Source organism: Halichoerus grypus, chromosome 6, assembly GCF_964656455.1.
Source record: "Halichoerus grypus chromosome 6, mHalGry1.hap1.1, whole genome shotgun sequence".
In the NCBI taxonomy this organism is placed as follows: Eukaryota; Metazoa; Chordata; class Mammalia; order Carnivora; family Phocidae; genus Halichoerus; species Halichoerus grypus.
Window position 1 is genome coordinate 172,025,780 of NC_135717.1, and position 27,917 is coordinate 172,053,696.

A 27,917-nucleotide genomic window follows, 5' to 3' on the forward strand; every position below is an offset into this window, starting at 1 on the left:
GTTTTCACCCGTCTTCCTTCCCAGATGCACAAGTCTGGCGTCCTGAGGAAGGCCATCGACTACATCAAATACTTGCAGCAGGTCAATCATAAACTACGCCAGGAGAACATGGTGCTGAAGCTGGCAAATCAGAAAAACAGTGAGTGTGCTCATTGAAAGAAGGGTTATCAGACCTTGTGGTTGTAGGAGTCCTGTGCTGGGCACTGGGGAGGGCCCACTGATGTGTCCAAGGTGCCTTCACGGGTGAAACAGGAGCAAGGACCGTGGGCCCCTCCCCCAGCCCAGCCCTGGCCCAGGCACCCAGGTGGGGGCTCTGGAGAAACAGACCATTGGCCAGACGCGGTTTTCTTTGCAGAGCTCCTGAAGGGCATCGACCTGGGGAGCCTGGTGGACAATGATGTGGAGCTGAAGATCGATGACTTTAATCAGAATGTCCTTCTGATGTCCCCTCCGGCCTCCGACTCAGGCTCCCAGGCTGGCTTCTCCCCCTACTCCATCGACTCGGAGCCAGGAAGCCCTTTGCTGGATGATGCAAAGGTATGAGCTTTTGAAATCCTCTGACCCCTGGAATCTGTCCCATCTCTCCTAACTGAACTGTGGAGGAGCTGCCGATAGGGGGCCCGGCCAGGCGTTGAGAGGACCAAGGATGGAGAATAGGTCCTACTGCGTCCTCCACAAAATCCGCTTAACTGGTTCAGTGTAGTCCAGTTTAACTGGTCCTTGCCGAAAGAGCCCATCTGAGAGGAACCGGGCCGAATCCAGAACGGGGACACACAGCAGCTGTCACGCGGGTGCTCGGAGGTGCCAGAGGTGCCTCATTACGTCCCTCACTCATAATGGGCCTGGCAAGACCATTTTTTGAGGTTGTTTAGTCGGTTTAGGGCAAGGCTGCCTCTGGGTCCTCTTCTGGAAATGATTGCAATTTGCAGTCTGACAAATAACATTCCAACCAAGGGCCTTTAATCGTCAAAGAAAGCCCCTGGCAATTATGGTTTAATGGAATTAGCCAAAAGAGGCTTGAGCCTAATGATCTAGCCCTGGGAATCCGTGGAGGCTACTGGCAATTTCTGACTTCAAAAGCACAAACTTCCCTTCTAGCCTAAGTTTTTGATCAAACTTTGTGGTGTCATGTACTTAATTTTACTGACGAAGCTCTATTTTTGAAATACTTTATAAAGGTGATTCTGTTTGGGAACAGAAGGCCATATAATATATACATTGAATTAGCTAGGCATCTGTCATCATAAGAAATTTTCAGATGGCTTTAAAATATTGAAAAGGAGGGGCGCCTAGGTGGCTCAGTTGGTTAAGTGTCTGCCTTCAGCTCAGGTCATGATCTCGGGGTCCTGGGATTGAGCCCCACATCAGGCTCCCTGCTCAACAGGGAGTCTGCTTTTCTCTCTCTGCCCCTCCCCACTGCTCATTCTCTCTCTTCTCTCTCTCAAATAAATAAAATCTTTAAAAAAGAAAATACTGAAAAGGAGTGCGGTAGTATGTGTGCACTGGGAGTCGGGAGATCTGATCCCAGCCTTCCTCCCTGCCTCTCTGTGGGCGGCACCCTGGGCAGGCGGGGCTTCTGCCTCCAGTCCTCCTCTGTAAGACGGGGAGGGGGAAAAAAGCAGTGTTACAGTTTTACAACAGGCAAACTCCTGTAAATAGATTCATACTGAAGTTGTATGGTTCTTTTTTTTTTTTTAAGGTTTTATTTATTTGAGCGACAGCTCAGGCGGGGAAGGTGGAGAGAGGGGGGCAGAGGGAGAGGAAGAAGCAGACTCCCCACTGAGCAGGGAGCCCGATGCAGGGCTCCATCCCAGGACCCCGAGATCATGACCTGAGCCAAAGGCAGAAGCTTAACCAACTGAGCCACCCAGGCACCCCAGTTGTATGGTCTGTAAGCAGTTCTACTGATGTTTAATTTACATGAGATAAAACAGCTATTTTACAGTAGCATAAAGTACTAGCGTACAGTATGAGGAGTTTTAACAAGTGTACACACTCATGTAACTATCACTGTAATCAAGATACAGAACATTTCCATCACCCACAAAGCTCCTTCATACACCGTGGCAGGTAGTTCACATATCCCTCTCCAGCCTCAGACAACTACTGATCTGCTTTCTGTCACTTTAGATTAGATTAACTTGCCTGTTGTGGAATTATACAGAATCATGGAGAATGTTCTCTTGTGTGCTCTATTTTATAAGCAGGACTCATCTACCTTTGGTCTTCAGAACATGTTCTTGTCCCAGGTGGCAAGAGGACGAGTATGCCAGTGTTTGAGAAGCAGCTGGAGAGCTGTGGGCTTCTTACTTGCCTCCTGGCTCTCTTCCTATCTGACTTCGTAGTCTTGAATTTAAATCTCACAATCTGACTCCAATACATGTAAAAGTAAAATGCTGTAGAAACGAAACCCACGCAATATTCATTCTAACCTCTTGGCCCTGTTTTGAAGGTCAAGGATGAGCCGGACTCTCCTCCCGTAGCGCTGGGCATGGTGGACCGCTCTCGAATTCTGCTGTGTGTCCTCACCTTCCTCTGCCTCTCCTTTAACCCCCTGACTGCCCTGCTGCAGTGGGGAGGGGCCCACAGCTCTGACCAGCACCCATACTCGGGCTCCGGCCGCAGCATCCTGTCACTTGAGTCAGGTAGGTAGAGGGCCCGTCGAACCACCCAAGCATGGGTGGCCTGCTGTGGTAGGAGACAAGCCCTATGTGTGCACACTGCTCGGCTTGTCCACCGGGTCCCAGAGGGCTTTTGTAGCAGGCCTGCTAAGAACTGGCATAAGTCACATTTTGGAAGTAACAGGGCAAGCCCGAGTTCAGTCAGTAAGGACAAAAGAAATCAGGAACCCACACTACTATTATTATAGGGGTTGGGGATATGGGGAGGAAAGGTGTACCTTTTTGAAGGAGGATGTGATATTTTTGCCCAAGTTGTGAAACTAACGGTCTCACCCCGCCTTGACTAATAAAGATTTTTATTATCTTTGTTATCTAGCTATGGCGCCTAGCTCCATAATGACAAGGACTACAGGGTTCCTATTTAGGCTACAGAACCGTCCCAAATTTGCCTATAGTGTGGATTAAGGTTATGTCTTATTCCTACCTAAAGCATTTAGACATTGTTATTAAATGAAGCAATCTTGTTATCCACGCTTCTTCTGAAAATGAGGTAGAAGGCTTCTAACCTGTCAGATGCTGGGGGTCAGTCAGGTGGTTTGCAGTCCCCTAGGGCTGCTCCCGGAGGCCATTCCCCATGGGCTCAGCTGAGACGTCCCTCTTTAGGTTCTGGGGGCTGGTTTGACTGGATGATGCCAACGCTCCTCTTATGGCTGGTAAATGGTGTGATTGTCCTGAGCGTCTTTGTGAAGCTGCTGGTCCACGGGGAGCCGGTGATCCGGCCACATTCACGCTCCTCAGTCACCTTCTGGAGACACCGGAAGCAGGCAGACCTGGACCTTGCCAGGGTAAGTTCTGCAGCCGATAACTCAGCGACTTCTATTGAATACCCCAGTGTATAAAATCCTGTGGTAGGTGCTTGTGGGCAGCAAGAGCCAGAAGGGACCCTGCGCCTGACGGTCACAGGGCAGCAGAGGAGAGGACACCTATATGTAAATGAGTCCATGGACACGAGATAATCTGTAGTCTGTGTTATGACAGAGGAAGAGTAAAGTGCTACGGGAGTTGGGGCAGAAGGGACACGCTCTGGCCGAGGGAATCTGGGGCTTGAGCCAAGCAGTCAGGGGCAGGGAGGACCTTCCACGTGGAGAAGTCATGAATAGATGGGGTATTTGGGGACCAGCAGGTAGACAGGTACGTCTGGAGTGTAAGATACATTTGGGACAGATGAGGGCTAAAGCTGGTAATGTATCTCAGGCCCAAATTGGAGAGGTCTTTGACTAGTAACTGATTTGGGGCTTTTTTCCCCAGTTCTCTGGAGAACCAGGAAGGTTTTTGACCAGGAAAATTAGCTGAAAGTTTATAGGAAGGGTTCTGGGGCAACTCACAGCATTGAAGTAAGAGTTCAAGGTCACATCTCAGAGGAACAAGAGCCGGAACAGTCCTCAGCTGCACTAAACTATGGGCCAACTCCCCTCCTGCGGGCTGCAGTGCCCACCAGAAAGAATGATTGAGCAGCCTGGAGCTGTCAGCCATGCCGAGGGCTGTGGCTCATAGAATATAGATGTGGCTGTTGGGGACCTAGCCCTTGAAGCAGGACCATTCCCAGAAAAAAAGCATTCCAAGATGTATATCCTAGAGGCAGGTTCAGGTCTGTGTTTCATGATTGTCATTTTGGCAGCTGCAGGAAGGATGGGTTAGGAGGGGGCACAGAAGCAAGTTAGGGGCACCTGGAATAGACCGGATGAGAGGTGGCAGGAACCTGGAATTGAAAGGAAAGACTGATTCAGGAAATATTTGAGATACAAAGTGGAATGGAAGTGATGTGACATTGACTCCAGGGTGGGCGAGGCTGGAGCTGTGGTGGCCTCTGTCTGAGCCATGTTGCTCGGAAGTACAGTGAGAGGGCCCTGGGAGTGAGAAGGGGCCAGGAGGCAGGGCTGAGGTGCATCGGGACCAGAGTGTTGGAAGCTGCGCAGCAGCCGGGAGAGGGGTGCTCCCCTTGTACTGATCCACTCCCTGTAATGATGCCGGAAGGAAACACAGCTGTGCCCACTGCAGGACATTCAGAGAAGGGAGAGGACAAATTCCTTCTGTTTGCCAGTAATGAGAGAAAGAGAGAGAGAAAGAGATCTTCAGTACAGGGCCATAGACTCTCCATCAGACCCTCTCAGGTTGGCAAAGAGTAGTTTATCGAGATCCTTGGTTATAGTAGTTTAGCCAGGTGTTTGTCTTTTTAAAACAGTGGCTCTCAGACTTTAGCAGGCAACAGAATCACCTGGAAGGCCCCAACCCCAGAGGTTCTGATTCAGCAGGTGGGGGGAGGGTGGGGCTAGAGCACCAAGAATTTGCATTTCTTTTTTTTTTTTTTTAAAGATTTTATTTATTTATTTGAGAGAGAGAGAATGAGAGACAGAGAGCATGAGAGGGAGGAGGGTCAGAGGGAGAAGCAGACTCCCTGCTGAGCAGGGAGCCCGATGCAGGACTCGATCCCGGGACTCCAGGATCATGACCTGAGCCGAAGGCAGTCGCCCAACCAACTGAGCCACCCAGGCGCCTAGAATTTGCATTTCTAACAAGATCCCAGGGGCTGATGCTGCTGGTCTCCGGGAACCACACTTTGAGAACCTAAAAGCCTAAAAGAGCACATGAGCCTAAAAGATCATCATTTAAATCCATTTTACCATCTTACGTGTAAAACTACTGTGGGAAATTGGGAATAGTATTTGCTCAAAGATAGACCACAGTACAATCCCAATTTAGTAAAAAGGCGAGGAGAAAATACATGAAAATGTCAGCAATCATTCTTTCTGGGGGGTAAGGTTACAGGTGATTGCTTTTTACTTTTTCGTTGCTTTCTGAATTTTCCCAGACTCTTCAATGAGCATGTATTACTCTGATAATCTAGGGAGTGAAGGGAAAGTAAGAGTTTTTGTTAAAATGAAAAGGGGCGCCAGAGTGGCGCAGTCGATTGGGTGTCCGACTCTTGGTTTCGGCTCAGGTCATGGTCTCAGGGTCATGGGATGGACCCTGCATCGAGCCGTGCCTCTCCGCCTTCAGCAGAGTCTGCTTAAGATTCTCACTCCCTCTGCCCCTATCCCCCTCTCTAAAATAAATAAGTAAATCATTAAAAAATTAAAAAATAAAGCAAAACAAAAAGGCCACAGCAAGGCCAGTGAATATTACACCTGTGTACTTGCTGCTTTCTAGGGGGATTTTGCGGCGGCTGCAGCCAACCTCCAGACCTGCCTGTCGGTGTTGGGCCGGGCCCTGCCCACCTCCCGCCTGGACCTGGCCTGCAGCCTCTCCTGGAACGTGATTCGCTACAGCCTGCAGAAGCTGCGCCTGGTGCGTTGGCTGCTCAAGAAGGTCTTCCAGCGCCGGCGGGCCACCCCGGCCACCGCGGCAGGCTTTGAGGACGAAGCGAAGGCCAGCGCCCGGGACGCGGCCCTGGCCTATCACAGGCTGCACCAGCTGCACATCACAGGTGAGGGGTGGCCTCCACTGCCCGGCTGGCCTCCAGGTGCCCTGTGCCATCTCTCCACCCCGGCTTGGTTTGCCAGCTCTCTGTCCCGGCCGAAGCCCTTTTCACACTGCTCTCCTAGAATGGCTGGACAGACCTTCCATCCACATCCATGGCTGTAAACGTGGCTCATTACCACAGCTCATCAGTTTAAGGTGCACATGTTTTCACATTAACCTCCCTATGCTTGTGCTGTGTCCTTTACACAGCGGATGGTGTGGTTGAGTTGGCACTGTTTTTTCCTTAGTGGTACTTAATAGTAAACTTAAAATTGATGTCATATCAGATTCAGTGAAATATCGTTTATTTCATTCAACAAACTCCTGCCCTAATAACAGGCAGGCAGGTCAGCAAGTGAATTATGATTTCGTGTGGTAGAGGTAGCAGAAGGCTTGGGCTTCAGTTGCAGGGCAGGGTGTACTGTTGAGGAGGGTTTCGGGAAAGGCTTTCTGGGAAGTCTTGGCTTTGCGTGACAGGATGGGTAGAGTTGGCCAGCCGCGTGCGGGGGGGTGCCTTCCAGGCAGTGGGATGTTCCCAGGGAGGAGCCCCACCTGGGATGACTCTTGAGAAGATTGCAGTAGTCCTAGAGCCAACCGGGGGGGAGGGGGGTGACGGGAGCCAGGCAGTGAGGGGCATTCGGACAGTGATGACGCCATCAGATTCTGAAGTGAGCAGATTCGCTGTGATGGCAGGAAGAAGGTGGATGGGGAGAGGATTAAGGCTGGCGTCAGGGAGTCCAGATAGGAGCAAATGTAGCTGGAGACGAGAGGGGCAGGAGAACAGGTGGAGAGAGAGAGAGCAGAAGCTGGGATTGACAGGGCTTGGGGGCCCATGGGTCGTGAGGGTCAGGAAAGGAGCGGTGAGGATGGTTCCCCGGTTTCTTGCTTGAGAGCTTGGGGGAATGGTGTTGCTGCCAACAAAGGTGAGGGAAACAGGGGCACCTGGGTGGCTCAGTCGGTTAAGCGGCTGCCTTCGGCTCAGGTCATAATCCCAGGGTCCTGGGATCGAGCCCCGCATCGGACTCCCTGTTCAGCAGAGAGCCTGCTTCTCCCTTTCCCTCTGCCTGCCACTCTGCCTACTTGTGCTATCTCTCTGTCAAATAAATAAATTAAAAAAAAAAATCTTAAAAAAATTTATAAAAAAAAAAAAAAAAAAAAAAAAGGTGAGGGAAACAGGCTGAAGAGCAGTTTTCCAGGGAGAAGGTGAGGAGTTTTGTTTGGGACGCTTGCCTGTGAGACCTGGAGGGAAATGATGAGTGGCAGTGGATGTGCTGGATCCGCAGCCCAAGAAGGGGGCTTGGTCTTTGGCCTACAGTGAGGATGAAAGCTGAAGTTGCTGATGAGAGGCCTTTGGAAGGGGACCCTCCAGGGACCCAGAAAAGCACCACATATTATGAGCAGGCCAAGGGCAGGAGTCAGGTGAATGCTGCCCAAGAGATTTGGTGTTGGGGGAGAGGGCCCGAGAAGGGAGGTTGCTGTGGGGCTATTCGATGAAGGTCAGAAAGCCAACAGTGGGATGTGGTAATGGGAAGGTGATGTAAATGCCCTGGTGAAGGAGCTTCAGCTCAGAAATGGGGCCGTAGCAGGCCCCAGGCATGGAGTGAATGGAAGATGAGACCCGTGGGGCCAGCCATGGGGTTTTAACACCTGGGGTCATGGTAGAGTTCCGGCAGAGGGTCCCTGTCTGCAGACCCTGCTTCACTCTTCTCTGCCCTCTCAGTGTGCCCTCGGGGGATGGAACCAGCACCCTCCCAGGTCTCTCTGCTCAGGAGGCTGCATCCTCCCAGCTGTCATGTTCTGGAGAATTCCAGCTGGGGTAGTTCACATCACTCATTCCCTCCACATTTGCTGAGCACTCTGTGGGCCTGGCTTTATTCAAGGCACTGAGAGAACAGGCGACTAAAACCTGATCCCCTCATTGCCCTCCACCCTCCCTCCCCTGAAGAGAGAAAGCCAGATGGTGTCTCCTGGAGGAGAGTGACACCTGATGCCCATGCAGAACAAAGTGTAGGGGCTGATAGAAAGATGGGGGAGGCAGGGTGGCCCCAGGGGGAGAATGTGGGGCTGATGAGGTCAGGAGGCCTGGCTCGGCCACCGCCTGGACCTTTGACATGGGGCCACCCCTGAAGCACAGCCTCCCTTAGCAAAGCTGGCTTGCCCTGGCCCCCTCCCCGCCCTGTAGCGAGGACCAAAGTAGCAACAGTGTGAAAGCCTCACGGCCTTGATGGGTCCTTGTGCCCGCACGAGGGCACTTCGGCCCCTGACTTCAGGGTCCCACCACATGACTGCAGTCCTCACACGGGAGCATGTAGGCAGCCTTCCTAGCTTTCCACCTGCTAACCCAAGACATGTCCAACGTCAGTGCCGTTTTGTGTTACCCCTCAAAAAGGGGTGTGCTTAGATATTGTGCATTCTTTTACAATGAAAATAAATTCACATCAATTTTTTTTCTTGTTGTTTTTCAATTTTTATTACCTCTCTCCATGTTGGGAGATGCAAGATGTTTCAGCAGAACATGGTTGTGTTTTGGAAAGTGTCACAGTGCCTACGTCGGAGTCCCATACAACGACCTGCAATCATAATTGCTCCCGTTTCCACAGCCCATGGGCCACATGTCAGGGACTTGACATGCATTTTCTCTCGTCCCCAACAACCTGTGAGGTAGAAAGGAACATACAGCTACTCGGTCACAGAGCCTTGCATCCCAGCCAGGACCATCTGATGACAGAGTTCAAGTACTTTTCTCCAGTCCTTGTGCTCTTGCTCTGATCACACTAGAGAAAACAGAAAAAAGCTCGGTTTGGAGGAATCTGTCAACGTCAGCGTCTGTTTCTGCCTGCCACAGGGAAGCTTCCTGCAGGATCTGCCTGTTCCGATGTACACATGGCTTTGTGCGCCGTGAACTTGGCCGAATGTGCAGAAGAGAAAATCCCGCCGAGCACGTTGGTTGAGATCCATCTGACTGCCGCTATGGGGCTCAAGACTCGGTGTGGGGGCAAGCTAGGCTTCCTGGCGGTGAGTACCCTGCAGCTCCCTTCTGCGGACTTGCAGAAGCGCCCTTCCCCGGCCAGGAGCTAAGATGCAAAAACGGGTGTGGGCCCTGCCTTTGGGGGCCGACTACCTAGACGGGTAGATACTCAGTCAGTGGGTCGTTTCACAAATATTGAGGCACTAAACAAAGTAGATCAAAAAAACAACAAAACCCCTCCTGGCCCTTATAAGCATAAGCAGGACATTTTGGTGCCTGAAGTAAGAAGATTGATTCAGTGATACAGTGACCCATATTCAAGGGGTTAAATATATGACTCTTCTGCTCTTCAAGTGGTCATAAAAATTTTTGAGATTTTCTGGTTGTGTCTCCTGGTGTTTTTATTCACACAAAAGGTAGCTATTGCTTATCTTCTATTACTCTCAGTCCAGAAATGGAAAACAGTACACATCTTCGAGGAGCTCACGTCAGTCCCGGGGCAGGAATGGCTATTATCAGGCGCCTGCATTGTGCCCGGCATGGGATCAGCCTTGGGAATTCACAGTCCTTGTTATCAACTAGTTCAGAGCATCTGCTGACCTCAGGCTTTCTCTTACTCCAGCAGAAAGAGACGTTTGATTCGGTGCCCGCTTTGAGTAGGCTGCTGAATACATCAGCTGTGTTCAGCACAGAGTGATCACATCTCCATTTGTTGCCATATCTCAGCCGTGGCACTGATGAGCTGATGAAAAGGAACATGCCCTGTGGCGACACTGATGTTTCCTAAAGTGTGTCACCCCAGTCTAGGTGACAGAGGGCACGGGAAAGCCCAGTGTATTTTCTGTGTCTCGCCCCTATTTCAGTGACCTTAGATAAGACATTTATTCAGCAAATGTTACCGAGTCCCTGCTCTGGACCAGGCATTCCCTGGAGTGGAAATGCAATGGTGTGCAGAATATTCGCCCTGTCCTCAGGGAGCACACAGTCTGGCAGGGAATCCAGAGGAGGAACAGGCCTTAATGGCAGTGGGTGAGTGCAAGGCTGGGGCTCATTCGGCTGCCCAGAGAGCATACTGCTCTTGACCCAGTCTTAGAGGAAGGCAAGGTGGCATTTCTGGGCAAGGCCCATTGAGGCTGAGAGCAGGATGCATGGGCTGGGCCACTTCCCTATCCCATTTGTTTGTCCTGGTGCTCTGGGCCGATGTCATCACACTTGTAACTTCTCTGCCCCCAAAAAGTGTTTTGGAGACATTAATTTTATCGAAATACAATGCACACAGAAAAATGTGTACATTTTAATTTACAGCTTGTTGAATTTTCACAAAGTGAACCCACCCATGTAACAGCAACTGCCCAGATCAAGAAGTAGGACTTGCAGGGCCCCTGGCCAGCTTGGTCGGTGGAAGATGTGACTCTTGATCTCGGGGATGTGAGTTCGAGCCCCACAGTGGGTATGGAGATTACTTAAAAATAAAATATTTTAAAAAAAGAAGAAGTAGAACTTCCCTTCACCCCCTAGCAGGCTTTCAAACTCACACTGCCCCCTACAGAGATAACCATTATTCTGAATTCTGGCACCATAATTTAATCTGCTTCTTATTTGTTATTTCTGTAAACTTTTTATTGAAGTATAATATGCATGTAGAAAAGTACACAAATCATAAATAACAGTTCAGTGACTTCACAGAGTGAATACACTCACACAGCCAGCAGACAGATCAAGAACAAAGCATGACCAGGACCCCAGAAGCATTCCTTGGGCCTCCTTGCAGTCAGCGAATCCCCCTTGTCCCACGGCCTCCAGCCAGGGTGACCACCATCCTGATCACCTCAGCTGCTGCTTCCCGTATTTGCAGTTACGGTGCTGCAGACAGGGTCACCTCACGCTCTCCTCGCCCACTTGTACAAGTTTCTCCTGAGGTGAACTCTCTAGAAGTGCTGATGCTCGCTCAGAGGGCATCAGTACCTGGAACACCGTGCTATCGCCATATTTGCATTTTCAGTAAGGTTGGGCCGAGGAGAGGAACTGATTTCTAGGAAAGTAACCGCCCCTTTCCTCTGTTGGCTTCTCTTGAGAGGGGCCAGACTGAGAGACCCAGACAGTACTTTCCTAAAGAGGAAGCAGCTTTGAATCCAGTCGAATATATTTAGCTAGCAAATGAGTCAGGCTCTGAGGGCAAACAGAGGGCTGGCCTCTGTGAAAATGGTTTAGACCAGAGGTTCCCAGTCTTTCTCAGTTCATGGCACCCTTTGTGTCTCAGTAAGTTTTTCGTGGTTGCCCTGGGCCAACAGAAATACCTAACAGTTCTGTTTATTAAATCAGTTAGGTACAGACATCTTAATACACATTTATGTCTTAACAATTTAGTAGCCGTTAAAGAAATATACACAAAATTGAAAGAAGAAATAGTATTTTTTTTTTCTTGATTATTACTGACTCCTGAGGTACACGTGTCTGTTGGGTGTTGCATACCTTCTCAAACTTTGAAATCAGAGTAACACCACCAACTTCTGATTTTCAGACAGCGCTTGCGTTTTATTACGATAGCCTCTAAAAACTCAGCTTTATGAAGATAAGACATCTTCCAGAGGAAGGTCGTGCAGTCTCACATCGAGACTTCAAACTACCACCATTTAGTAGTTTACATGGTGTCTGACTCATGTTGGGCATGGCTGTATTTACCTCAGAAATGTGAAATATCCCGTGGCGCCCCTGCGGGTTCCCTATAGTGCTTTGGGGTGCCTTGGCACACAGTTTGAGAACCATCGGGTAAGCCTGGTGTGGGAGGACACAATGTAGAATTGGGACTCGCTAGGGACTGTAGGGTGGCTCCCAGGATCTAAGCAGTTCTGAGTCTCCTGCCACAGCTGCTCCATTTGGCAGTTAGCAGATGAGTTAGAGGGGAGGGGACTCCCAGGCTAGAGCTTAGGTGGATTCTGATGTCTGTAAAATTTAGGGAAATTATCATAGGATGATAATGCCAAGGAAATTAAAAGAGCAACAGAAGTTATTCGTTCATTTTGCCTTCTAGAAATTATACTGTGGATGATTGTACCCCAGGATTTATATGTCTTATTAATTCAAACCACTAAACTCCAGCTCACGCACACACACACTGAGATGTCTTAGAACTGAGGTTTTTCTTCAGAATTAAGCTTAAAAATGTATTTTAACTTAATGATTTTCTAGATCATTCTTTGGGTTCCCCTTGCAAAACCACCTAACCAGGCTTTGTTTCTGCTTTTCTTTTCTTTTCTTTTTTTAAGATTTTATTTATTTATTTGACAGAGAAAGAGACACAGTGAGAGAGGGAACACAAGCAGGGGGAGTGGGAGAGGGAGAAGCAGGCTCCTGGCTGAGCAGGGAGCCCGATGCGGGGCTCGATCCCAGGACCCTGGGATCATGACCTGAGCCGAAGGCAGATGCCCAACGACTGAGCCACCCAGGCAGGCGCCCCTGTTTCTGCTTTTCTTGGTGACGTTTGGGCCTTTCTGAGGGACCAGTTGTTTTCAGTTTCCCCTGGAGCAGCACGGTGCTCCCTTCCTGATCAGTAACCGTGAGAAGGTTCTCTGACCTCAGAGGCCCTGGGATGGCCACCACCCCACCCCCAACCTCTTGTCCCATTCAGGCTCCTCACTGCAGTTACAAGCTCAGATTCAGCAAGCACTTTGTTGAGGGTCAGGAGAAGGTCATGGGATTCCTCTGCATTTGTTCTCCAGTGTCCTGTCTCAAATACAGCGGTCAGCAGAGAGGAGGGAAGGTCCTTAGTGCTGCTGGTCCCGTGATGAGAGACTTCAGGGAAGTGCTGTGACAGTATTAGATTCTGTAGAGCAGTTGGGCCAGGTCATTTTCTCAGATTCAGGCAGCACTCTCCATATCTCTACCGCCCCCATGAGAGTCCGTCATCTTAGTCTGTGTTCCCTGAGTGGCACTTTGGCGGTGCTATTTCTGACCCTGGCATTCAAGTCTTCTGAAGCCGTTATATTAGCTGATGGCTACTTAGAGCCCAGTAAAGGTCAGAACCGTCAGCCTGAACCAGACAAGGAGGCACTGCCCTCATTGTGGAGGCAAGGGCGGAAGTGTGAAGGTTGAAGTCTGCGAGCCTGTCCCAGTGGCCCCTCTGGATTTTCTGAGCACTGGGTCTTGTGCTTCTACCTCCCTCCCTCCCATCCTTCTCGGCTCAGCTCCTCAATTCAGATTGTCTGCACTGGGTGTATGGGTTGGAAATCATGGATTTTAGAGTAAAAATATCCTCACTCCATAAATGACAGAATTTCTGAAAACTTGGGTAGACAGCATGCCTGCAGTTCTTCTTCCTGGAGGCCTGGAGTGATGTTACCCTGCAGGCAGAGGAGGGGCTTGGGAGATTAGGGCACTGGCTTCGAAGGGCCCAGCAAAGAGGCTCTGAGTCTCTCTCGGTCTTCCCTCACAGGCTGGTGTTCACGTCAGGGGATCATCTAGGGATGGTGCGGAAGTCTCTTCAGGGGGCTAGATAAAGCCCTTGTAAGGCCAGCTTTGGGGGGAAAGACATCAGCCATACACACGCGTGCCTGCCTGGGTCCTTGGACGAACCGTTGGCTACCCCATCACTCCAGTGCTTTCCTGAGTGAGGGTGATACAAATAACAGTTCCTAGCCACTTGCTTTGTGCTTCTCTATACTCTTAATACTCATAGCTAAAAGAGATGAAAAATTAGTCAAAGCAGACCACTCTTTTGCCTCAAAATATTCTAAAGGATAAGTAATTAAAATGACAGATAAGGAAAAGTCCCAGGACCCCAGGCTGGGGCCACCTGGCTTGGACACGGAGGCCCTCACAGGGCTGAGGGTGGACATACAGCTGCGGAGCCTCCGTGACCTCTCCTCCACGAACCGCCCCTCCTCACCTCTGCAGGCTCAATGCCAGCAGGGCCAGAGGGAGATTCCAGGAGGGTTAGGCCTACCGAGCAGGGCAGGGTGCAGCGGGGGCCCTGTTGGAGGTGGTACCTGGTCACCAAGTCCAGCTGGCTCCCCCAGAGCCACTTGCCCTGGTTTCAGCGGTGGAGTTTACTTCCACGGACGCGAGGGGCCCGGCCCTCCTGTTGGTCTTGCCCCAGCCTGTCTCCACCGCGGCGGTGCTTTCTGATAGCCCCACAGTGGCTGCAGCCAGCATTCTGCCACCGTGGAATTACCCCTGGTCCTTGTCCTTCCGCAGAGCTACTTCCTCAGTAGAGCCCAGAGCCTGTGTGGCCCTGAGCGCAGCGCGGTCCCCGACTCACTACGTTGGCTGTGTCACCCCCTGGGCCAGAAGTTTTTCATGGAGCGGAGCTGGTCGGTGAAGTCGGCTGCCAAGGAGAGTCTCTACTGTGCTCAGAGGAACCCAGGTGAGAATTTTGCAGCCACTGGGGGTTGGAGAAAACCACGAGAACCCCCAGGACTTCAGGGGGACTGTGCTCCAAACTCGGTCTTGTTCTCACCTTTATTCTGGGTGCTTTGGAGACACAGAGGATGAGTGGAGTTGCTGTTCGCTGGTCCCACTGGAAAGCAGAGAACAGTAGGCGACAGGCAGTCATCAAGTGCTCAGAGTGGTGACGGGGACAGGACTCCAGGCAGCAGGGGGGATGCTGGCTTGCTGTCCCTGCTGTTTGACAGTGATCTGAGGCGACTCGCCCCGCTCTCAAACATGAGCGGCCGGTGGCTTTCTGCTCCCGGGCGCTCTCCCCTCTCTAAAGTGCGCGCCTGGGGAGAGTGAGGCGTGTTGTGCAGGAATGGCTGGGGCGTGAGCTTCCGCTGTCCTTTTTTTTCAAAAATAATCACTTACGGCTCAGTATAAGAATGGCGCACGACACCAAAAAGAAAGGATACAAGTGAAAGCCTCCTAAATCTCAGCTCCATCCCCGCGGTCTGCTTTGTCTACACTGCAGACTTCCACAAGCTTTCTCACCTCATGCAGGCTCTCTTTCTAGGCCTTGTTGCCCAGAATGTGTTCCTAAGTGTCCCTGTCAGATGGTGGCCCCCATGTCTGCACATGGGACGGGAGGGAAGGGGCTGCTGCCACCCTGCTTTGGGCCTGCCAGTTGGGAACTTGGCCATGACAGCTGTTGCAAGCATTACAAGGCCACTCGTTTAATCAGCGCAGCCAGACCATCGCTGGCCACAAAGGCCTGGAAAACAGGAGCAGGTCTTCCATGTCATGTCAAGGCAGCAGCCACCACTTTGTTCTCCTCGGCTGACTATCCACCTTCCCACTTTCTGTTTACTGATAAGGCTTGCAACCCCAACCTTGAATGGAGGTACTGAGTACTGTGCCAGGAGACACAGCACCGCTCCCCCACATCTCCCCCCACCTTCCAGCTATCGAGCAGAGTGCTTCTGGGCTTTGGTGGAAAAGGGGGTTTGATCCCCATTCAGAGAGGAGAGCTGTTTCTCAGGTTCCTCTCCCCACCCTCTGTTTTCTCTGCAAAGACAAAATGGGCTCATGAGAAGACCATCTGACCCTTTTGGCCTTTCCCCTCTTCTTCAGCTGACCCCATTGCCCAGGTCCACCAGGCCTTCTGCAAGAACCTGCTGGAGCGAGCTGTGGAGTCACTGGTGAAGCCTCAGGCCAAGAAGAAGGCTGGAGACCAGGACGAAGAGAGCTGGTAATGTCCCCAGGATGGGCCCCTGCTTCCAGCATCTGCGAGGCCCACACACCGGGCAGGAAACAAGCCCTAGTGTAGGGTCTGCAGGGAAACCAAATGATTCCTTGGTGTTTATTTCTCAAAGCTGGCAGCCGCACGAGAGTCCCATGGGAGCTCTGACCTCACCTCTTTACTTTAGCCCCAGACCGAGGCTGCTGCCTTCCCCATCCCTTCACCAAGTGGAGGCAGTTCTTAGAACAGATCAGAGATCTCACTGGGTTGCTTCGCTTTTTGGGGTGTGGAGGGGGTGAGGCCTGCCAAGGACAGAGGAATGGAATGTGGTGGGCTGAGCAGAAGGCAGACATCTGGGGGACCCAGACCTTTATACAGTGTGCCAGGCAATTTCTTATTCTTACAGAGCAATGGAGCATAGTCTTTCCTCCTCAGAGTGAGACATGCGGGGCGGACAGGTGCCAAAGTCATGGTCCTACAAAGCCCAGGTCCCGACTGGAGTGCACCTGAACAGGGAAGGGAGGCCAGTTCTGCCCCGTGACATCAGCAGACGGGTGGGAGGAGAGGACATTTGAACTAGGCCTTGAGGGGAGGAGTCAGGTTTTGCTGGACAAGGGATGAAAGAGAAGGGCTGGCGCATCAGGAGCAGCCCAGGGACACGTGAAGAAAGAAGGCCTGTGGAGACTGGGAACAGCGTTGGGGGCCGGGCTCAGGGTGTGTCTGGCGTGATGCAGGGGAAGGGACCAAAATGGCCATTGGGTCTTAAACTGGAGCGTCGAAGCCAGGCATGAGGGGGGGCCTTCTGTACGTTCTGATTGATGATACAGGGGGACCGTTTCTTTTCTTTCTAGTGAGTTCTCTAATGCTCTGGAGTACCTGAAATTACTTAATTCTTTTGTGGACTCTGTGGGGATTGTGACCCCACCCTTCTCCAGCAGCTCCGTGCTCAAGTCAGCCCTTGGTAAGCATTCTGCAGGGTGGCTCTGCGGGCCTCGTGTTGCTTAATTCACTCCTTCACAGCCCGTTTGTCCTAGGGGGTCCGGGGCAGTTATGAGTGTGCACTTGGGAATCTTCTCTGGATCTGAGGTGTGTATCTGTGGCCTGCACGTAGCCCCAGCCCATAGGTACCCCCTGGTGGGTGGCATTCGGGGACAGGAAATCATGATTCTCCTAGAAGTGGGACGAGGAGCAGTGAATCTCTTTCCTGGGCCCTGGCTGAGTGAGGCAGTAACCTTCCCAAGCACCCAGACTGGGCAGCAAGTGGTCCAGACACCGGGGGCTGGTGGTGGCTCACTCTCAGATGCACAGTGGCCCCCAAGGCTGCTTTTGGGTCTGACACTCTCTGCTGAAGAGGCTTTTTCGTCCGGTTATCTGTACTGCTCTGCAGCTCCGCATCGGCCGAGCCAGTGCAGCCTGCTGAACAGGACATTGGCCCCAGGACAGTCTTTGCTTCTGTCCCTAGACGGCCAGCAGGATGATGGTGTAGCAGCTCTTTCTGGGGCTGCTGGGACAGGGGGGCTATCAGGCTCCCTTCTGGCCATTCTCCCCGGGGAGGAAAAGATTCCAGAAAAGCAGCCACCCCTGACCTCTGACCCTGTGGACTGTCTTGGGGAAAGCACAGGCTCTTCCGCCTTTTATCTTACATTTCCGCCCCCCACCCCTGGCATGGCGAGACCACTAGCACCGTCATTCTGCAGCTGGGAAAACTGAGCCTCTGAGAGGGAAAGACAAGATTCTAACAAGAGCCTCTTACTGCAAACACTTGGGAAGCCCCATTTTTCATGACTGTTGGAGATTCAGGTTGTTTCCAGCATTTTACTTAAAAATTACACTAAAGGGGCGCCTGGGAGGCACAGTCGGTTGAGTGTCCAACTCTTGATTTTGGCTCAGGTCCTGATTTCAGGGTGGTGAGATCGCTCAGCGGGGAGCCTGCTTAAGATTCTCTCCCCCTGCCCCTCCTCCCTGCTCATGCGCATGCGTGTGCGCGCATTCTCTTGCACTCTCTCTCAAATAAATAAATTTTTTTTAAAAGTTACACTGCAGTGAACATCTTTGTTACTCTTTTTTTTCTCTGTTTAGGCCAATTTTTGGATGATAGGTTGCCCAAAATGGGGTTACTAGATTAATGGGAGTGAGCATCTTTAAGGCTCTTGATACACGTTGCCAAACCCTTTCCAAAAGATAGTGCTGGCTCATGTCCCACCGGAATTGTATGAGGGGCCACCCAAAGGTCCCCAGCCCATCTGCAGAAGGTAGTGATGGCTCGTGCACACAGGAACTGGGCGCACGCAGCCGGACTGAGCGCTGTCAATCTGCGGGTGCCGGAGTCGTGTTTGGTACTGTTCCCTTCTAGGTCCAGATGTCATCTGTCGGTGGTGGACATCCGCCATCACTGTGGCCATCAGCTGGCTCCAGGGAGACGATGCCGCTGTACGCGCTCATTTTACTGAAGTAGAGCGTGTCCCCAAAGCCCTGGAAGTGACAGAGTGCGTAAGCCCCCTTGACCACTTACCTCTCGGGGGGGGGAATCCCAGAGGCCAGGCATGCCAGGCTCCCTTCTCCATGTTAGCAGGAGCGAGCAGGTCTGAGTGGTCACTGGGGTGAAAGGTCAGGCAGCCTGGGGACTACATGGTAGATGGAGAGAGAAAGCGAGAGGGAGGAGGAGGGCAGCACGGAGAAACGGAGCTTGGCGAGGACCCCGTCTGTGCGTCTGTTGTCCCAGCAGCTGTCACTGCTAGTTCCGGGGCCTCCTCCCCCATCCCCCACGGAGCCCCAGGCTGGAGGGAGAGCAGTGTGGCTGCTGGTGTCTTCAGAGGCTCCTGGAGAAGCCAGGCAGTGTGGTGATGGCTCACGGCCAGCTCAGGGCTTGGGAGGGCCCGAGAACCTTCTCTCGTGGGCCAGCATGGTCTCCAGTTTCCTTCCAGCTGCCTTTTAGCCCCCCATCAGCCCTGTCACTAAAAGGGCCTTGGGCCTGTAGCACGAGGCCTAACCAGAGAGCTTTTGACCTTCCTCTTGGGGGACTCACGCCTGCCTCTTGGGAGCATTTGGCCCATAGTGACGCTCCACCGTGCCTGCTGACACGGGCTGTTTCTGCCTGAGCGTCCCTAACATCTTCTGCAACTCCAGAGAAGTAGTAGAATGCTCCAAGACAGAAAAGCCCCACCAGGTCTGGTCCTCAGAGCCAAGGCTGAAACATTTCCTGTCAAGCAGAGCATTAACCAGGAAAGCAGAAAGGAGCTGAGAAAAGTAGGTCTAGGCAGGTTCTCTGAGGTAGGTCTGACACCCCAATTTCACTTAAGTAACCTGTTTTTTAAGCACCCTGACCAGTCAGCACCCACCTTGCACTCCACCCTGTGTGTGCTGTCTCCCAGCCAGTGTGCCTGAGGACATGGCAGGTCAATCGTCCAGAGTCCCCTCGTGTAAGCAGCGGAGCCCTGGCATCCGCTAAGACCCTCAGCAGACATTCCTCCCCCTGAATTCAGTCCCTCTGGGGTCCCTTTGCTCTTTAGGGATAACGATGCCGTGAGACCCCTCTCCCATCCCCAGCCTCCCCAGGCCTCTCCCCGATCTGCTGTATGAGAAGAAGCTCCGTTTCTCTAGGGAGTTGAACACCCAGCTTCTGAGGGAATGGCCCCTCAGAGAGCAGGTGCAAATAATGGAGTCAATACTTCATGCCACCATAGGTGGCAACAAGTGGGATTGTGGCCACTTTACAGAGGAGGAAACTGAGGCACAGGTAGATTGTTTGACTGTCAGGTGGCTCTTTAGTGGCAGTCCTGCTGGTTGAGCCTGGGTCTCTGATCCTTTCCTCTCCGTCACATGCCCTTTCCCCAGGTCTCCCACACCCCTTCCTGGCTCCATGGTTTATTGAGTGGGTGCTTAACTGAGGCCCTCTTGGTGGCAGCTGCGTTCTGAGTTCTGAGAGGCCCCAGTGCACACGAGAGCCGGTCGCAGCCCCGAGCGGATTGATAGCGGCCTGGCCTGTGTGGGCACTTGTCCTGTGGGCAGCTGGTGCGATTGCCTTCACCAAGCCGGTCGTGCTTCTGTGAGGCAGCCAGCGCGCCTCTTCACGGGGAGGGGTTCTGGGCCAGTGGGAGGGAGGCCCGGCAACCACAGGTCGGTGTCAGGGGGACCAGAGGTAGGTACAAAGGGCCTGGCCCAGGGGGCAGGACAGGAGAAGGCAGCCCAGGGGGCACAGCAGATGGATTAAGCCTCAGGAGGCAAGTTGGTGAGAGGGGGCACTGCCCTGCGACCCCGTCTGCAGAGGCGCACGAGTGGGAAAGGAAAAGGAGGTGAGCTCCGGGGGCCTGCGTCCTGGAGCAGCCGGAAGCAGACTGGGGATGGGGGCCGTGGCTCGGCTGCGAAGGGCCTGCCCTCCCTCTGCTCCCCTTGTTTCCTTCCCTCCAGCCACGCCGGCCCCTGGGTATTCTCCATGCATCAGGGAGGACTCAGGGCCTTTGCACTTGTTGCTCCTCTGCCTGGAATCCTCCCTAGCCACACGGCTCACTCCTGTCTCCTCAGGTCTCTCTCTTCCAGAGAGGACATCCTTGACCACCATGCCTCATAAGATGCCACCTTCTTCCTCTGCTTGACTTTCTTTCATGGCGCGTACATCTCAGTGTTCAGTGCGTGTTCTCTCTGACTCCTGCACTAGAAAGTGGGCGCCCGCAGGCAGGGAGTTGGGTTGTTGGCTGCTGCATCGCCAGGCCTGGGGCTCTGCCACCACTCCCTGAATGAAGGAGCTGCTGGGGGGGGAGCCCCACCCTCATTCAGGGCTGGCACTTCGGATCTGGAGCGATTATGGCGGCATTTGAGTGGACAGACCCACGTGTCACCAGCTCAGGCCCCTCTTGCTGCCCAGGTGACACTCGCTGACCTCTTGCCTCTCCCCCCCACTGCCCAGGAGCCCCCTGGTGAAGGCCGTCTTCCACACCTGCAGAGCTATGCACACCTCACTCTCTGGGAAGGCGGACGGGCAGCAGAGTGCCTTCTGCCACTGTGAGAGGGCCAGCGGCCGCCTCTGGAGCAGCCTCAACGTGAGCGGGGCCACCTGCGACCTCACCCTCAACCACGTGAGTGCGAGCTGGCCTGGCGCCTGGGGGAGGAGCTCAGCTGTGGTGGGGAGAACACTCCGACCCACCTGGAGCTTACCCGGCCTGTGGGGCTGTCCAGAAGGCAAACCAGGCCAGCAGTTCTGGCCCAGTTGGGGTCCCTTTTAGTCCTTCGGGCAAGTATGTTTCCACCTGCACTTTTGCTGGGTTCCCTGAGTCCCGGATCCTGCTGGCCAGGGCTCTGCGTTTGCTCCAGGCAGCTTGCACGACTTCCCCCGGTCGCTGCAGGCCAGCCTTCGACTGGGTGCCTGCACGCTCCCGCACATGCCCCGGGCACCTCCGTGGCCAGACGCACGCGTCCTTGCGGGCAGCTGCGGTGCATTGTAGTTGCATTGCATGTTCTGGTCGTACCCATGCAATGTTTCCACAGTGCATCACAGAGGCCTGCCTGGCCCTCGAGACTCTCCCTCCCCAGGCCTTGTTAGGGGGCACTGTGGTCACTGCTGGATCCCAAGGCCTGCCCGTCCCGGCGGAGGGGAGGGCAGGAGTGCCCACAACTAAAAGCTCACTCAGGAGCATGGTTTCCCTCCACAAAGGGAGGGACGAGCTGTGACCTCGAGGGTTAGACTCAGACCTTCACTGAGGTTTGGTCCCCAGTGGCTAGCGGGGCACTTCCGGCTAAGAGGTGCTCAGGGCCCTCAGATCCTGGGGTGAGCCCAGGAAGCGTGCCAGCCCTACGGGACAAGCCATGTGCAGGGAGGGCCCAAGAATAAAGGCCCGTGGAGGAGCCCCCTCTCACTTGGTGCCTCTCCGCTGCTGGTCTCCTGTAGAGTTTGTCTTCGTGAGAGAACCAGAGAGTCTCAGCTGAGTTTGGGGAACGTGAGAGAGGCCGCGGCACCCTTAGGGCATTTTCTATGGGAAAATGGGCCGAGAAGAAGGAGACCCCATGGAGCCAGGCATCTCTCAAAGGACATAATCCAGCCCCAGGCTGCTACCCCCATCCACAGGTGCTCCCTGTAGCGCTCACCTCTTAGAAGTGTCAGGTTTTGTTTGAAGAGGAAGGCCTCATCCGTGTCCCCCTGAGGCTATCATCAGCCAGAAAACACAGTGGCAAAGGGACAGGACACTGGGCAGGCACGAGGCAGGGTCCAGGTTGGGTCCAGTGCCCTGGCGAAGGGGCAAGAAGGGGAATATCCTCAGGAAGCCCATCTGAACTGGAGGGCCACGTGTGACCCCCCTCAAAAAGGACTGGGCTGCCTCCTCGCCCTCACTGCTCCCTGGTGCTGACGGGAGCCAGGCAGGCGGCCCGGCCTCGTGGGCCCCCACTCGTGCGGCGTCCATGCTTGCAGCGGCTGGCATTGACTGCTCCCCAAGCCCGGGCGCGGGACACACACACAGTGCCCTCATGTACCACAACAGCCTTGTGGTGCCCTTTCCATGGATGAGGAGACTGAGGCCGGGAGGTTTAGTCGTGTGCTGGTTGGTGGCAAAACCACAATTGATTTAGGTCTGTGGGGCTAAACCAAGCATTCAACTGCTCCGTGGTTCCACCTGCTCTCACTCCCGTTTCCCCAACCCTAGGGACCACTCGGGCCGAGCCTTGGCTGCCTTCTCTTGACGTGAGCCTCTCCTCCTCCTCCATCTCCTGGCTATGCTTCCATTTCAGGCCCTTCGATCCTACTTGAGGGGCAGGGCCGTGGCGCCTTTTGGGTATCTGGGCCTCCAGGCCAGCCGCGGGGGTGCTCCTGTGAGGTGGGAGGAACCTCTGCCTTCTGTCAGAGCCCTGACACACAAGCTGTGCCCCTCTCTGGGCCTCACTTCCTCCCCCACAGAATGGGAAGAACAGATCTCCCACCTGCGGCCACGGAAAGGACCAGGTGCCGTGAGCCCGAGTTCACCCTTGAGCTGTTCCCTTGCTCCCTGTGGCGTGTCTCCCAGGCTGCTGCCCCTCTGGGACTCTCCACTCCTCCTGGCGCTGCTGAGTGTCGGGCTGGGGAGCACCTGAGAGTTGCGGGGATCCCTGTCCCAGCAATAGGCCAGTCACCTCTCTCCTCCCTCGTGGCTCACTCGACAGGTGGTCCAGCTGCTGACCTGTGACCTGCTACTGTCGCTGAGGACAGCACTCTGGCAGAAGCAGGCAGGAGCCAGCCAGGCCCTGGGCGAGCCGTACCACGCATCGGGTGCTGAACTGGCCGGCTTCCAGCGGGACCTGGGCAGCCTGCGCCGGCTGGCACACAGCTTCCGCCCGGCGTACCGTAAGGTGAGGCCCGGCCGGCAGGGAAGGGCGGGGGGGGCGCCCTGGAACCCAGTGGGGCGCCAGTGTGGGGTTGCAGAGTGGGTCCTCTGAGGTCTGCCAGCTAGCCTGTCGAGCGCTGGGCCGGGGGCTGGGTCTCCCCTTCTTTTTTTTTTTTTTTTTAAAGATTTTATTTATTTATTTGAGAGAGAGAGAATGAGAGAGAGAGTACATGAGGGCGGGGAGGGTCAGAGGGAGAAGCAGACTCCCCACTGAGCAGGGAGCCCAATGCGGGACTCGATCCTGGGACTCCAGGATCATGACCTGAGCCGAAGGCAATCGCTTTAACCAACTGAGCCACCCAGGCGCCCCTGGGTCTCCCCTTCTGCATGTGTTAGTGGGGTACCCCGGGCCTGGGGCGTGGCAGCGAGCAGGCCGCGTGGCCCATAGGCGGGGTGCCCCTCACCTGCGCGCAGAGTGCCCCTCACCTGCGGAACCTGCGGAGCGCGAGGGTGGCAGGAGCTCTGGCCCTGGGATGGCTGGGAAGGGCACGGAGAGAGCTCTGCTCTGGTTTTTCTAACTGGTGTCAGAGTGACAGAATCCTCCTAGAACTTCATTTCATTCCTTTCCTGAGCCGCTGGGGGCTGTGGTTCTGCCGCCTGACCGCCCGTCACATCCCCGTGGTGCCAGCCACAGGATCTGAGAAGTCCCTGAGGGCAGTTGTATAATTGGGCTTATTGGACCCAAATAATTTCCTTGTTTTATTTTTATTGCTAATTAGAGTAATGTACTCACCATGGTTTTGCCTGAATTACTTTCGAAAATCTCAAGTGAGAAGGGCAGAAGTGTCAGTGAGGGTGGGGGAAGGGCACGAACGAGCAAGGCTGCCTGCTCCTTGGGCCCTCACAGGGTCACATGTGGCTCCCGTGTGCAGTGAGCCAGGACGGACAGTGGACAAAACACACATAATCACCGGGGACCCACCCTCCGCTGGGGACAAGAGGAGTGTGCCCTAGGGTTCGGGGCCCCGTGGTCTGTTCGGGGCGCGGCTGGCATCACAGGCCTTCTCCTGAGACACCATTTCCACCCTGCTTGCCCGCTGCTGACACTCTTTAGTGCCCCCCCCGTAGCCTTCCTACAGATGGAGATACGAAGGTATAAAGGAGCCTTGAGATTTTAAGGAATCCTAGATCTAGGCCTGGCCTCCCATTCCCCAGTGACTCGTATTTACAGAAGAGCTGCACTTGCACCTGGAAACCTTCTGGCCTCGCTTTCTGAAGCAACTGAAGGAAACAGGACCAAGCCTCCCTGGTGCCCACCCAGCTAGCCCCCCCTCCTGCTGCCCCTGCCTCACCCCACCCGGGTCTCAAGCTGGAGGCAGCCCCCCCAGGACTTGAGGCTGCACCCAGGCCTCTTGTCTTCCAACCCAGGGGGCGTGTCCGTGCTCTCTCTGTGTCCAGAGAGGGGAGCAGTCCTCTTCGTCTTTCCTGGCTCAGGCTCACGGCTGCCCCCCCCCCAGCCTGCCTGTGCCGTGCTCCCCGCTCCTGGCTGGGACTGGAAGGCTCAGTGAGCACGGGGAGAGCAGGGCAGGGTCGTGTGGGCGGAAGGGCTGCCGTCGGGGCGGCCGCTGAGGTGCCGGGAGAGGCACCTGCTGGGGTCCGAACGGCCGTGTCCCCCTGCGCCTCCCCAGGTGTTCCTGCACGAAGCCACCGTGCGCCTGATGGCGGGAGCCAGCCCCACCCGCACCCACCAGCTGCTGGAGCACAGCCTCCGCCGGCGCGCCGCGCAGAGCACCAAGCACGGTGAGCCGGCCGGCACCCCGGCCCTGGGCCTGCTGGGGCCCCTGCCTGAGCCCCAGCGGGTAGCCCCACTGCAGTGTTCTCGGGGGGGGGGGCGCGAGAACAGGAGCAGCCCGAGGCTCGGTTCGGCGGGGGCTGCTGGGGAGAAGCTGGGAACGCCGGAAGGCTGCGGTTTGGTCGGGCTGTGGGTCTAGCCTCAGGAGCGGGGAGATGTTGTCCCAGCACTGGAGGGGGGGGGCGTGTCCCCGGAGCCACACTGCATGGGGGGGCGTCTCCCACCCACCACCGAGTACTAGCTGCAGGGTACCAGCCACGATCCTCCGCGGTCGTCCGTGGCCCGGGGCGGGCACTGGAACCCACCTCACTGGGTGCCTGAGGTCCCATAAGCGTGCCCACAGCAAGCCCTTGGAACAGCCCCTGCGTCCTGGAGGGCTCTCGGTGACTGGTCCCTCCACGTATCTCGCCCTTCCCGCAGGAGAGGTGGACACCTGGCCCGGCCAGCGAGAGCGGGCCACCGCCATCCTCCTGGCCTGCCGCCACCTTCCGCTGTCCTTCCTCTCCTCCCCGGGCCAGCGGGCGGTGCTGCTGGCTGAGGCGGCCCGCACCCTGGAGAAGGCGGGTGACCGGCGCTCATGCAACGACTGCCAGCAGATGATTGTCAAGCTGGGGGGCGGCACGGCCATCGCCGCCTCCTGACCCCTGGGCTCTGCCCACCTCAGCCCGCTGCCTCCCTCGCCCTCCTCCCTCTGTCTCTCGGTCTCTCGCCCTGCTCCCTCTGGGAGTTGTGGGATGAGCCTTGTCTCCGGAGCTGTCGCCTGCCGAGGCTGGTGGACCACCTCAGCCTGGTAGGCCCCTGGGCCGAGCCCCCCAGAGCTGCTGTGGAGAGCTGCCGTGGTCCCGGGGCCCGCGGGGCTGGCAGAGGAAAGCCAGGGCAGGGCAGGCATTGAGGAGCTCCCTGACTTGAAAGCGGCGGGGGGCTCCCAGCCTGCTTGGCCCCTGCCTCCAGCCCTCAACCCTTCCCAGCTCTTCTCTCCCCGAACAGCCCCCTTTCCTGCTTCCTGGTTTTTTATCAGGCTTTCCCCGTGGGGGACATAGGTCTCTGGGCACCAGAGCGCTTCACCCTTGGCACTGTGCCCAGCTTGCCCCTTTCCCCCTTTTTATACAGATGTTTTTATATCCGTGTGCTTGGGTTTGCCGTGATGCAGGGCTGAGTTGCTGTGGCATCTTTATTTCTCCCCTTGGGTCTGTGTCCCCTCCCCTGTGCCTGACAAAGCCAGTTCATTGTTTTCTCTTTATTACACAGGACAGCCAAGGAAGGAGGGGAGCCCAGCCCTGGGGAGGCAAGTGGGAGGCAGGGGGCAGGCCTGGGGTTGGATGAAATAATGTCGGAATTATTTTTTAATTTTTTAAAAAATAAATGGTATCTTATTTACTTGTCCTGTTCCTTCCCACTCCCCCCGCCCCCTGGGATGCCAGCCCAAGCTCAGGGTAGGCCCAGGGGGCTGGGAGACATGAAGCCACCCAGCGGGACTGAGGACCAGGGGCCTTCAGTGTGGGTTCTCAATTCCCTCCCACCCCAACTCCTTCCTCCAACTCCACCTCCAGTCTATTTTTATCCCTAATTCTGGACCTGAAAATAAGCCAGGGTGGCAGGGACCAACCCCCAATCCCTCTCCATCCCTTTTTGGGGTAGACACTAGGAATAAGGCCCCCTGCCTTGACGGGGGTCCTGGGAGGAAAAGTCCCACTTTTCTGGATCCCCCCACCCGGGTTGGTTCCTCCCCTGAGGCCATTTCTAGCAGGACCCGAGGACTGCCTGAGACCCCAGAGCCTGCTGTGAGGCTGAGAGGGGCTGCCTTCCCTCCCCGCCTGTGCAGGGGCCCCAGCACAGACTGGGGGGTGCACGCAGCGGGGGCTCCCCCTGATGCCGAGTGCAGGCTGGAATGGCTCGGCTTGGACCTTACCCCCTTTCTGTCTCTGCTGCCCCTCCCCACACACAGTCATTTGTGGTCCCCGCCCTACCCCCGCCATGAGCCAGCCCTTGTGTCATGTGTATATACCGTGCCTTTTCTCATTATTGTTTAGGGGTGGGAGGGGGTGGTTTTTCACGGAAAAGGGGCTACACCTATGGCTTCCTTGATATGGAATCATTCACTGTGTCCTGGATGTAGGTTACTCAATAAACACAGATTGGTACCACCCAGCAGGAGGCGTGTGGGGTCTGTAGTGTGACCGCTGTCATGACTAGGTGGCTGCGTGGCTTGGCTTCCGGGGGGTCAGGGACTGAGCACAGCCCCTCCCTCTCTGCTGAGAGGCCCCTGGAAGGTTTCAGTCGGAAGGACCTTCCTCCCCCACCCACACCGTCCCCTTCCTTCCGACGCCACTGCCGGGACGGAGCCTGGGATAGAAGGGCAGCCCGAGGCGCTGCTGGAGGCCGACGTCCCTGTACCAGGACACAGCTGGCCGCTCACGGCAGCGGGGGTTTGGGATTTGGGGTGCTAAGCCCGTGTGTGCTCACCCTTCAAAGATAAATCTCCCCCCTACTGGGTGGGCTGCCCCTTAGTTTCCCCTTCCTGGTCCGCCAGTCACATCCAAGTCCAGCTCCCGTACTTCCCAGCTGGGTCACCTGGGGCAGGACCTCACCTCCGCTCCACTTCCATGTGTGCGCGACAGGGATGACAGTCCCCACCTTTGACCAAGTCCCCGCAGACCTGTTGGCGGGTTTCAGTGATACGACACACGAAGTACCGGTTTATAGTTAAGTGCCTCGTGGGGCAGCTGAGGGCAAGACCACAGGCAGCAGTGGGCGGGAGGAGGAGGAGTCCGAAGTGACCTGGGGAGGAGTCTGGGGCGGGGAGAGCAAGGTCTGTGACCTGGCCTGGCTGAGAAATGAGTCACAGCAGGCCACAGGGTCCCAAGGGCCAGAGCAGCCAGGAGGGGCCCAGCTGCAGCATTTCCGGTGGCGGCCCTGCCCGTAGCCTCAGCCTGGCCCCCCTGGGATGGAGATCTAGGGTCCTTGGGACTGAAAATGAACAGGGGTTGCACCCACCTGTCAGGGCCTGTGTCACCAGGGTGGGTGGCTGTGGCCGTTGTGCCCAGGAACCTGATCCTTTTGT

At 55.1% G+C, this 27,917-nt stretch overlaps 1 protein-coding gene across 2 annotated transcripts in view; it reads left to right on the forward strand.

Moving 5' to 3' along the window:
- Positions 1-27,005, forward strand: part of SREBF2 (sterol regulatory element binding transcription factor 2) — a 65,089-nt gene extending 38,084 nt beyond the window's left edge. For both annotated transcript variants that reach the window (XM_036098271.2, XM_036098272.2), the window contains exons 6-19: positions 25-139; positions 356-537; positions 2,453-2,645; positions 3,285-3,466; positions 5,829-6,105; positions 8,986-9,155; positions 14,302-14,470; positions 15,610-15,727; positions 16,570-16,679; positions 18,072-18,204; positions 20,622-20,790; positions 22,844-23,029; positions 24,693-24,804; positions 25,277-27,005. In XM_036098271.2, the coding sequence (XP_035954164.1) occupies positions 25-139; positions 356-537; positions 2,453-2,645; positions 3,285-3,466; positions 5,829-6,105; positions 8,986-9,155; positions 14,302-14,470; positions 15,610-15,727; positions 16,570-16,679; positions 18,072-18,204; positions 20,622-20,790; positions 22,844-23,029; positions 24,693-24,804; positions 25,277-25,497 (2,337 nt within the window). In that variant the 3' untranslated portion in view covers positions 25,498-27,005. The remainder of the gene's footprint in view (positions 1-24; positions 140-355; positions 538-2,452; positions 2,646-3,284; positions 3,467-5,828; positions 6,106-8,985; positions 9,156-14,301; positions 14,471-15,609; positions 15,728-16,569; positions 16,680-18,071; positions 18,205-20,621; positions 20,791-22,843; positions 23,030-24,692; positions 24,805-25,276) is intronic.
- The last annotated feature ends 912 nt before the right edge of the window (positions 27,006-27,917 follow it).